General features: G+C 31.3%; 1 protein-coding gene across 5 annotated transcripts in view; it reads left to right on the top strand.

Moving 5' to 3' along the window:
- The window catches only part of LRR (capping protein regulator and myosin 1 linker 1 leucine rich repeat protein), a 224324-nt gene that overhangs the window by 98041 nt on the left and 114057 nt on the right, over positions 1 to 12226 (top strand). For all 5 annotated transcript variants that reach the window (XM_085815078.1, XM_085815079.1, XM_085815080.1 and 2 more), the window contains one exon: positions 8630 to 8767. In XM_085815078.1, coding sequence (XP_085671204.1) covers positions 8630 to 8767 — 138 coding nt within the window. The remainder of the gene's footprint in view (positions 1 to 8629; positions 8768 to 12226) is intronic.

The following is a 12226-nucleotide window of genomic DNA, read 5'->3' on the forward strand; positions in this document are numbered from 1 at the left end:
TGACTTTTAATCTTACGTTATTCATTCAGAAAACGTATTCCAAATGTTTTGTATTGTGTTACAGTGCATCTTTTCATTATTCAATAACCAATCGGAGAACTGCTTATGTTCCGAAAATAAGTATGTGTACTCAATCGTCCTGCATGATCTTCAAATTTTTCTTGTGTTTTTTTTTTTCTTTCCCAAAAGCTAAAGTTGCCTCTCAAAGGAAAGTTTTTTGATATTGAAGAGACAAAAGGAGTATGACATCTACTTTTAGAGGCATGTCAAAAACAGATCTCTACAAGCCTTCTCTTCCATTACATGTTGTGCATTCAGACAAAAAGTTGCATCAGCGTAAATTCTATAATCTATTTTTATTACACTCTGATTACGATATTAACATACAGTGAATATATACTAAACCTTTTACTTCAGCTTCAGTAATTTGGAATATTTGACGAAATTGTTGTCAGAGCTAGGACTTAGAAGATAGTAAATTTCAATATTTCGATAATCCAATAAATTCAAGGTCAAAGTTTAAATATTTTATTTTCGGAGGGAGCGGAAATTTTTTGTTTTGGTCCGTTATCCTAAATATATTTTCTTCGATTCTTTATTTTTTGCATAAAAGCGAAAATCTTACACATGGTATACATATAACGCATAGCTTAAAATTAAAATTTAATAATAATAATATACAGGGTGGTTATAATTAAAGTTCCACTTTGAAAGGTCATAAAAGGAAAACTACTGGATCAAATGTTATCAAACTTGGTAACCATGTAAAGGAGGTCATAGGAACTTATCTTCCACGAAAAAAAGAAAGTTCGAAACCTCACCACCAAGAGGGAAATGGTGCTGTATGGAATATTGTTAAATGAAATATGGATCGGAATCTAACTCAACCTTTGTTACATGGGTTTAATATGTTGTATACCCTTAAAAAAATTTCAAGTAAGCAAATTGCCATTTAAAGGCGTTAAATTCGATAAAAGTTGAGTGCGCCATCCTTGTAAGGGAGAAATTCAACTGTGAAAACCACGAATTAACGATTAGAAAATGTGAGATCAGAAATCACTCGCACAAGTGCGCACAATCTGGAAATCGTTCACTGTTTGGTGTGGAATGACAGCTAATTTCATAACTGAACCATTTTTCTCTGAAGAGCAGTCGCCAGCTGGACCACTGTGATTGCAGCTCGCTTAGAGTCAATGTTAAAATGTTTCGTGATACATGAACTGCAGTAACGTGGCTTTTTAGATACTGCATTGTTTATGCAGGGCTGGGCCCAGTGGCGTAGCTTGGGTGGTGCAAGGGGGGACATCTGTCCCCAGGCGCAGGATCCAGGGTTGCCAAATTGATGCTACAAATTTTAGAATGAAATGTTTTTCATTCTTGGAACACAGAAAGGCGCGCAAAATCTTTAGTTGTGCATGGGCGCTGAAAACCTTAGCTACGCCACCTCACATGTGTCGCACTGTTACTTAGGCAACATTTCACGAATGTTATAGGCCGACGCTTCCCCTCTTCCCACCAGACCTCAACCTCTGTGATTTTAGCTATGGGGTTATCTCAAAAGCACTGTTTATGGTGATAATCTAAAAAATTTGGCAGAAATGAAAAATGTGATACACCGACATGTCCTTAACATTCCTCCTGATATGCTAAGAGCTGTGTTGAGAATGCAGTAACAGGATTTAACTTGCTTTTGGAAAATGCTGGATGCTACATTGAACATGCTTTGTAACACGTTTCGGAAATGATTAAACATATTTTAAACCAATGTTTTCATATCTTATTTCATTTAACAATATTGCATACAGAGCCATTTTCCCTAGTGGTGAGTTTTTTAATTCTTTTTTTTTTTTTTTTTTTTTTCCCCATGAAAAATAAATTCCCATAATCTCCTTTACACGATTCCCAAGTTTGATAACATTTGGTCAGGTAGTTTTCCTTTTATGACCATTTCAAAGTGGAACTTTAATTATAACCACCATGTAAATTAAACTTTAAAAGTTTGACAGTTTGGTTCAAGTCCCATCTTTAAATATATATATATAAATTTTTATATTAATCCTCTTAGAAAGAATGTTTTAAGAAGCTAATTTTTCTCTCGTGTTATAAATTGTATAAAAAAAAAAAATGATCTTTAAAATGATTTAGATTGTTTCATCTGATATAAGAATTGGGTTACTCGGTGGTACAAAATAAACACTGCTGGACCGTTTTATTTCTTTGTCGTTTAGCAAAAAAATCTTTTAATTAAAATATTTATCCTTTGCTTTAAACTTCATTTATAGTTAAAATGACTAGAAAATGAAAAGCTGTCATCAGCTGATATGCAATTCATGTAATTGATGTTTTAAAAAAATTGACAAGAATGCAAAATTTGTGGAAGTCTAGCAATAAAAAAAATCTTAATTTTCTTGTGTGAGCACTGAAAATAACTGTAGAAGGAAAGAAGAAAATTAGGGAGAAAAGTAAGTAAAAATTTGCATGGAAATTTGGCTGTCAGACATACCAAGATGTTTCAAAAAGTTGGACGCTTTTGAATATACTTTCAGGATACTTCAAAGAATTTAGGTGTTCAAAGAGAAAACACTTGGATGTGTACACCAGCAAATACCATCAATTGAGCTTGAATAGACAGAAAAGACAAAAACGATATCATTGCAGATTAAAGTGAAGAGTGACTGGTTTTAGACTATACGATTGTATAAATTTAAATTATGTTATAGAACATCATATCATATCATAAACAGAGAATCCCATGATTTCTCAGTCGAATTATTTGAAGATTCAGGAGTTTATCCAGTAATGTATGTGGATGTCACCTAAAGACGTTTTTTTCCATGTGTAATGTGTATACGAGCCAGTTTCCCTTAGAAAGTCCTCCACGAAGGCATCCCTTCCCTTAGGCAGATAGCCCTAGTGTGCTTTATCATAATTAAATAAACCAAAACCTCTAATGAAACCATTTTTTCCTTTCATCTCATACGTTCAAAATGCTTAGCCTCTAAAGACTGATAAAGGCTCTAAACAAATACTGATGAATCAGATTATTAAGTTACGGCAAAGCAGGGCTATCTGCCTAAAAGGAAGGATGCCTTCGTGAAGAACTTTCTAAGGGGAACCAGCTGGCATACACGTTACACATTAGAAAATCCATGAAAACGCGCATGCAACCAGCCCGTTTACCGGGATTCAAAACCCGGAGTGAACTACCAGTGTTCAACGACTTTACCGCTCGGCCGTTTGTGGGTCTTTATGAAATGGAAGGCACTAACTTTATTTAAAATGATTGTCAGAAATACCAAGATGTTTCGAAAAGTTGGATGCTTTTTAATATACTTGCAGAATGCCTAAAGAAAAAAAGCAAGAATGAAGCAGAAAAAGTGAAGAAAAAATACATTTTTCTCTAAAATTTAGTATTTGTATTTTTTTAATTAAAAACTTTTAAATCTTATGATATTTGATTCTTGCGATTTCAAAAATAAAATATTTGACTAAAATATGAATAACATTTTAAGAAGCCAAATGTAGGATAAAACTGTGTTAAAGCAATGGGCACAATGATAAAACTGCTTAAAGCAGTGTATGCAAGTCATCCTAAGTTAAAATGTCGGTTATACATCTCTTTTATTTATACAGTCAAAAGTCTTTAATCCAGACTCGTCGGGTTTTCGGCAATTCCGGATTATCGATTTTTCCGGATCATCAGTTTAAATCTGGTAAGATGCCATACAGAAATCATAAAATTAAAAATATGAAACCGTAATTTATGAAATAAAGAACAATTATGATCTAAAGGGTATCAAAATTTACAAAAAAAAAAAAAAAAAAAAAAAAAAAAAGCTTAATATTTATTTGTTTACTTTATTAAACATTTCAAAGCATACATTACACATAGTCGAAATTAGAAAATTGCAACCAGAAATCTATTTGATTTGTATTCGTGATATTTATAATGACGAAGAATTTGATTTAAATCATATCAAAGACGGAGTACATCGAGATGAAATACTACATTTAGTAAGGAATTATAAGCCAAATAAAATAAAAACATCTGCCCTGAAGATAAGGATAGTGCTGACAGATCAACTTCCAGTTCATTGCATGCTGCGACGTCCCCCCCCCCTGTGCAGAGCAGCGTGAAATTAGTAAACAGATTTCTAAATGGTTAGAGAAACAAAGGAGCCTTTGTCCATTTTTGCAGCAATTCCACTTTTTGTTTGATGGACATCGAAATATGCTTTCCCTTTGTAGATCCAGCATCTTAAATTCTATTTGACATAATTGAAAGTTCCAACTTACTTTTATAAAATTGCCCTAACATTCTGCAAAAAATAATAAGCCAGATCCAGTTTGAAGATTAAGGAACAACGCAATCTGCAACATAACTGAAATATCTAATTAGATAATTTTAGCTTAGCTTATACCGTCCGTTATACATTAAGCGCGCATACGTACAGGTATTACGCGCATGCGTCAATGCATTATGCGCAGAAAGTTTGTAGCTTTGAGGTCTGGATTATGGGTGTCCGGATTAACGATTTTTAACTGTATATATCTTTTCTGAATGGAACATTAAAAGACGTGTTAACTGTGTTTTACTGTATTTTCTCTTTTAATATATGCAGTTTTCAAGCACATCATAGTCTGGGTTACAAAGTATTCTTCCGAAAGAAAAGCAATTCAAATAAATAAAATCAAATTCTGGAAAATTTATATTAATAAATATATTTAAAATGCTCAAATCGAATGAATAAATAGAAAATTTCAAAATAATTATCTGAAGAGACAATGCAACGCTAACAATTAAAATAGTCTAAAAATTACCTAAAATAGTATCTATGACTAAAAATATAGTGTAAAGAAAACTACCTTAAAAAAAAAAAAAAAAAAAAAAAGAAGATGCACCTTTGATTTAAACTACGCAGTTCGAATGAGTAAATAGAAATTTTTAAAATAGTTATTCGAAAGAAACCATGCAACTTAAACAATTAAAATGAAATTCGAAAAAGAAAAAATGCTTAAAATTAATAACAATTATAATTAAAAATATAATATAAAGAACTTTATTTGAAAGAAAGAACGATTGGGTCTTTTTTCCCTCTCACGAAAAATGGAAATGAAAATAGGTTGCCACATATTAAGAAGTTTGCCAAGTGAACTAATTTTGGCGCAAACTGAATAAAAAGCGCTAACATAAATTGTTGAATTTCTCCGTAAATTTCTCACAAAATTTTACAAAATTTAATATTTAGACATAATTTGAGTCGTAGAATCGAAACATTGAAAAAAAATTGGTACGTTATTTCAGAAAAATCCAATTTCGTGTCAAAATAACTATGTTAGAGCTATATATAAATCTATTATATATCTTGAGTCGCGCTTTCGAGACATGAAGAATGCAATTTGAATTTCATCAATCAGGCCTGTAGAATAGGAGGTATAGAACTGTATTTTTTTTTTTTTTTTTTTTTTTTGAGCAGTGTACCAAGTTGTTTCTGTCCGGAACATGTTTATTGAGGGAAAAAAAATGAAGATTTAATCTGGATTGTTATTTCAGCATTCTAAGCTGTCAAAATTCTTCCTCTTCAGTATGGATCTGCATTCTTTGCATTTTACGTTTTACATCATCAGTATTGTCATCAGCATTGTTTTACATCATCAGTAAGTCCTTTTTACTTCCTTGTGTGAAGTAAAAAGGAAGTATTGTAATCGCGAAAAGCTTCAGGCAGCATATTTCAACGAAAATATCCACTTTGACCGCTTTCGAATGCAATTTAACGAAGTTTTTGCGTAATATCTATACGTAAGGACAGAATAAAAGACTCTTTTCCTCCAAAAAAACTAAAAAACTGCTTTAAAATTAATTCTGAAGAGAATTTTTTGTGGCGTCTGTACGAACGTATGTACGTACGTTCGTGCATACGTACGCATCTTGCATAACTCAAAAACGAGTAGCCTCAGAACGTTGAAATTTTGTATATAGGACTGCTATAACATGTAGATGTGCACCTCGTATTTTGGTTGCAATCGGCAGCACCAAATGTATATAAATATATTTATATATATATCCACTCAATTACCCGGCTCAGTGATCTCAGTTTCTTTACTCTTATGTGTTTGTAAATTGTACATTTTTTGCTTTAAAAATGATTGAATTATGTTGTTTTTATCTTCCAGTTAAGGATTTTATGCCTTTAGTAAATCTGTGGGCAATATTTTTAGAATTATCAGCAATTTTAAAGTTGTTTAATTGCCGCTAAGCCTTTTTTTAATGGCGGCCATTGATGTTTACATTTGAAACAGGAGACTAGTGGATTTGTTGCCAATCTAGAGAAACTTAGCTTTGCAACAACGAAAATAACACATTCATTTATTATTGCCAATTAAATCATGCTTAATTCTTTCTGGAATTTTTTCTAGGAAATAAGTATTTAAGATTTACTTCGTAATTTTTAATACAGATATTTTGAGTTTTTATGTATTTTTGCCTTGTCACGAAGTGAAAACTGAATTAATTGAATGAGAAATACTCAATCGTCTGTGAAAAACTGTTTCTTTTTCGTTTTGTTTGCTTAATTTCTTTTATACATCGTTCTAGCTTTGTTATAGTATTTGAATGGAACATGTGGCAACGATTAGATAATTCTTTAATTGATATAAATTTTGTGCATTCTGAGTTATAATATGAACGAAATATAATACTGTTAAGTAAACCTAGCGCCAGAGTGTCGCTATGGTAAACAAAGGGAATTTTAAAGAATGCATTTATTCTATTGTGGTTTATGTGCTGTCGGCGAAGTAGGTTGAATTCAATCTAATAAGGTAAATGAAATGCAAGAAAAAATGCGTATAATTTAATATTCCGTACAAGGAAGTCATGTGGTGTACACATCAGATTTTTTATTACAGAAAGTCAACAGGATTGGACCTGTGCCGCGTCTATCACATTTTCTGCATATCTGATGAAATGCATTTTAATGCAAGTCTGTGTCGTACTTATTTTAAATTTCTGTGTTCCTAATCTCTCACTAGTGTACTGCTCAGTGTCTGCGAAAAAATTGTAGGGTGTGATCATCTATGATTTAAGTGCTTTGCAATTAATCAGTGCTTTAACCTCTTCATCGTCTGTAACGCGTCTATCGCGTTCAAGTGAAACTTCTGCAATGCGGCCATAATGCGCTTCAAGCGTTCTTCTACATTTTTAAACATTTATAACACTTTCAAAATGTCTACATGTTTGTGTTTTTATTTTCATTTGTTCTAATATCTCGTAGTGGGCAGTACTAATCAGGCATTCTGTTTCTAATTGAATTCCCCCCCAGGTTTTATGAATATTGGCACCATTTTACATAAGATACAAGACAGTGAGAAATCTTCAACAACTACTCAGCAGAAAAAGAGAAAAAATGAGGTTGTGAATGGGAAAGACAAAAAGGATAGATGTTTGATGAGTACAGTCCATAATAACTCTATGTTTGATGTTGAAACACGGAAAAGAACTGTAAAAAAACCAATAATTGTAAAAAATTACAACAACAAAATGGGAGGAGTGGATTGCCTGGATCAGATGTTATCAAATTAATCCTGCTGTTATAAATAAGCAGAAATATCATCACTTTTCTATTATGCTTTATTTTCTTATAATTTTACTTAAGTAAATCTGTGGGCAATATTTTTAGAATTATCAGCAATTTTAAAGTTGTTTAATTGCCGCTAAGCCTTTTTTTTTATGGCGGCCATTGATGTTTACATTTGAAACAGGAGACTAGTGGATTTGAATTCATTTACATTCATTACATTCATATTCATTTACATTACATTATATTCATTTACATTCATCCACTACGAAAGTTATGTATGTACAGAGAAAACAACATTACACGCTTCGAAAAACAAAGGGCCGCTGAGGAGAAATTTTCACGGGCAGGAGAAGACGGCGAAAGGGTTAAGTTCAATAGGAGTGTATTTCAATCAAAAACAAAATGGTTCACTATTCCATTCATCAGGCTGTGTTTATAAAAAGTGTTTTGAACTACTGTATGTGAGACTTCCTTTCTGTGTCGAAAAACTGGGGGAAATCCATTTAATCTATATCTGATTCATGCATTTTAATATATGCCCTTGTGTTTATCCAAATGACTTTCTTTCAGCCAAACCATATTAAATTACTTTTTTACAGTATGCTGGTTCAATAAATTTTGTATGAAAAGTTTTAGGTAAAATATTTACAATTGTTTTGAGAAAGTACACAGTGTTCAAAGAATGAAAATACAAGTATCCTGATATTTTCATTTAATGATTTTGCATTTATTAATTTTGTTGATGCATTTTATTTAGCAGCATAAATGAATTTTCCTTCTGTATTCTAAAAATAAAAATATCTATTTTTGCACTGTGTCCTTTTGAGACCCTATATATTTCTGAAAGCAGATAACTAAAGAATTTTTTGTCTCATTTGATGAGTGAAAGATGTTTTCATTTTGCATGATTTTTTTCTTATGTAGTGTTGAGTCTCTTTTGTACAGTAAATGTATATGTATTCTTATTCAAAACTCTAAATATTTACTGAAACTTGTAAAATATTTGATTTTTTACCATATGTTAACAATATAGTTTTTCATCTTTTATGTAGTGGAAATTATATGGGAGCAGCTGGAGCCAAGACATTAGCCAAAGCTCTTCAAATAAATTCAAAGCTAAAATCCATTCTTTGGGATAAAAACGCAACTCCACCACAAGGATTCCATGATGTTGCATATGCATTGGAAAAGTAATATATTTATGTTAATGCTCAGAACAAAAGTTAAATATATATGATAAAATTTAAAATGAGGTATTTCAGCAGTCCCCCCCCCATTTTTATGGCCAATTTTTAAATGCCACCAAGAGTAGGGATAAATTGCCATTGACAGTCCTGATGTAATTAACATAAATTTAGCAAAATAAAGAGCATTTGCTATTTGTTTAGCTCACTACAGAGGCATGCAAAAAAAAATAAATAAATGGGTAAAAAAGTAATAGATTAGTTTTGAATCAATTTTAAGATATATATCTTGCAGTTCTGAAGATGATTAGTGTTCTGTGTGATGCTGCTTACTTTGTTATCTGGTTTCGATAATATTGTATTCACTATTGTTTATGGATCTTACATTTGAAAGCTGGATTGGCATTTACACCAATAACAATCACTTGGTTAGTTTATGCAACATGAAAAGGCTATGTGTTAGACCATGTGTTAATCAGTTTTCTTTTTAAAAATATGTTAATAGTAATTTTCTACTTACTGACCACAAAAGAAGATAAGAATTGTGAGTCGATTGTGTTTTGATGCATTTTCTTTTCCTTCTTAAATATTAGCAATTTCTGATTTAACAAGGATTGAGGAAAATGCTATATCATTAACCCAAGAAAGAGCCATTTAATTATGCATTCGAATACATGAAAATGGCCACAAAATGAAACTATACACAAAAGAAAGCATTTGGTAGTACAGTGTATAAAGTTTTAAGCAAAAGTTTTAAGAAAAGCTTGTGTTCTGACAATTAATTCAGTAGCTCCAGAATATCATTTTAACAGGGCTACAGTTTATTTCCTTTGGGGCAGAGGAATTGATGTCGATTAAATGGTTTGAAAAACAACTAAATTTTCCCAAAATATAACAGAATAATGTAGAGATAAATCATAGAGAAGAGAGGAAAATATGCAGTATGAGTATATTGGGCTTTAATGTATTTTATTAATATATATATATATATATATAAAGCAGCTTTTGGTTTACTGACAGCTGAAGAAGATGATTTCATTTCAGACAAATTTAATGATAATATTTGTACTCTTATGATAATGGGAGCTGTGAAAATAGGAAACACTTTTTATTGCAAAATTTTTAGTTGTATTTAGTAAAATCATTAGCCATCTGTTTTGTTGAGAATATTTATAGGTGCTCCTTTTGTCATTTTAAATTTTTTTTCCTGTGAAAAATTATATGTTATTATGTAACAACTCAAATATACTAGTAATATGCCTAGCTTGAATATGAATAGTTAATGATATTTTGCATTTTGTGTTTAATACCAAAATTTTTCATGTATTTTATGAGACTGAATAACATTTTCTCATTTCTCCATGCTAATCTGTCTGAATGTATTAAGCTTTATTTATAACAGATTTTGCGCTTCAGATTCACCTGTTAGTAAATCAAGTTCAGTATTTAACAAATCAAGCTCTCTCCCCCCCTCTTTTTTCCTTTTTCTGTAAAAGGAAATGTGAAATGAGGTGTATATTTATTATTAAGAGATTCAGATATTTATAAATTACAATAATGTACACTAAAAGTACTTAGATGGGATGCTTTCATAAGGGTGCTCCATCATATAAATGCCTGCACGCTAGTCAGCTTAAAGTTTGAAATGACAGGAATCTACATGATTGTATCTTTTCATGCAGGTACTGTATGCTCATAAAAATCAATTTTCAACATGGAAAAAAAAGGGGTTGACCTTTATAAGAATGTGTGCACTCTATGCCGCAGCATCCTTATGAAGGCTTCTGCCTTCATGATTAGTGGTCAGCCTCCATAAGTATGTGGGCACCTTTATGAAAAAGTCCTGTTTAATCCTTTATGCATTCATACCTAATGTACTAATTCTCCTTAAGTAGCTTCTGGTATTTTTTGGATGTATTTACGCATTTACTGTAACTTTTGCAGTAGTTACAATGGTGTTATTAATTACATTTATTGATTATTAGTCATCTGAAGGATCATCTAACACATTTCTTGCTGATAACTGTATTTTTGAAAAGTCTTCTTCAGTAGGATTTTTCTTAATTGTATGGTGGTAAAAAAGTGCATGTTTCCTACATCTTATGAAAACTTACATTGCTGAACTAAATTCTAAACTTTCTGCACCTTATCATTTTCCATCTTCTGAAAAGTTATTTCAAAAAAAGTTTTAAAACAAATTAATCATGGAATGTGTTTTTACATCATAACATGTTCATAGCCATAATTACTAAATCATTTCATCCTTTAGCCTGTGGCATAGTCTCATGAGCCAATATTTTATCATTTGATTGCATTTTTGTCTGGTGAAAAATGACAACTGAATCCTGATTTGTCACTGAGTATTACGTATTGCTGTTCTGGAGCATCGTAAGAAACGTGTACCAAGTTCTTTGAGAATTTCAGTCAACTTGTATTAATGCACATTTTAATGTGATTTATAGTCATTTCAGTGTATCCCTAATGAAACATTAATTTTCCATTAAGAACTTTACCTGTTTACATTCTAGAATATTCTAGACTTTAAAATTATTGATGTTTTTGGTATTATTCGGTTTTGAGAGCTGTAAAAAATCGCCGAACTATTGTTGATGCCAAAAATAATTGCAGCAACCCTAATGCAATAAAGAAAGTATAATAGTAAATAACTATCTAAGATTGATGTTTTAATTTAGATGGAAGGGTAATTTCATGTAATACCTTTTTATTATAATAATTTATATAAAAATGGCTGAACATGACTGAATGGAAGCATAAGAGTAAATAACTATTTCAGGTCATTATTATAATTTATATTAAAAAAAGCTAAACATAATTGAATGGATGCCTGCATCGTAGTTTCACTATTGAGTTATCGCTAAAGCATAATTTCACCTCGTTAGTTGTTCAAACATAGTTTTCTATAATGAATGATGCCTTTTCTTTGACAAAATTATCGGTAAAGTGCAGAATCACCCATTTATTTGTTTGCCAGTTTTTACAAGGGTAAAAGCAATTGGATTTTTTGTCAATTTTCTTTTACTTTTTAAGTGAAAATAGGTCGATGTGTACATAGATAAAGTCAAGGGTGTACGTAATGCCATTTTTGTGCAATTCTGTTTTTTCCCCCCTTTCCTTTTTTAAGTGAAAATAGGTCGATAAGTACATGGATACTGAGTATATTCAATTCTTAAAAACGTGTCAAGCATTGGGTGATTCTGTACTTTACCCAAATTCTATTGCAGATTTTTCGTCATGGGCAATTCCCAAATTGTTAAATCCATAAGATATTAAAAAAGGATTTAAAAATTAAACTAGTATTTCAATGGCATCTTAAGAAATATAGAACTATCTAAACTTACGCAATCTGAAATCAGTGCATATGCTATGTTTGGCGCGCTGTGAAATGGCCGCGTTTCCTAGATTTGACACTTTTGCGCATACATTTTCGCTGCAATTTTTTTACGA

This window comes from Stegodyphus dumicola, chromosome 4 (assembly GCF_044657685.1).
Source record: "Stegodyphus dumicola isolate Sdum_Otavi_A_Nest chromosome 4, ASM4465768v1".
Lineage (NCBI taxonomy): Eukaryota > Metazoa > Arthropoda > Arachnida > Araneae > Eresidae > Stegodyphus > Stegodyphus dumicola.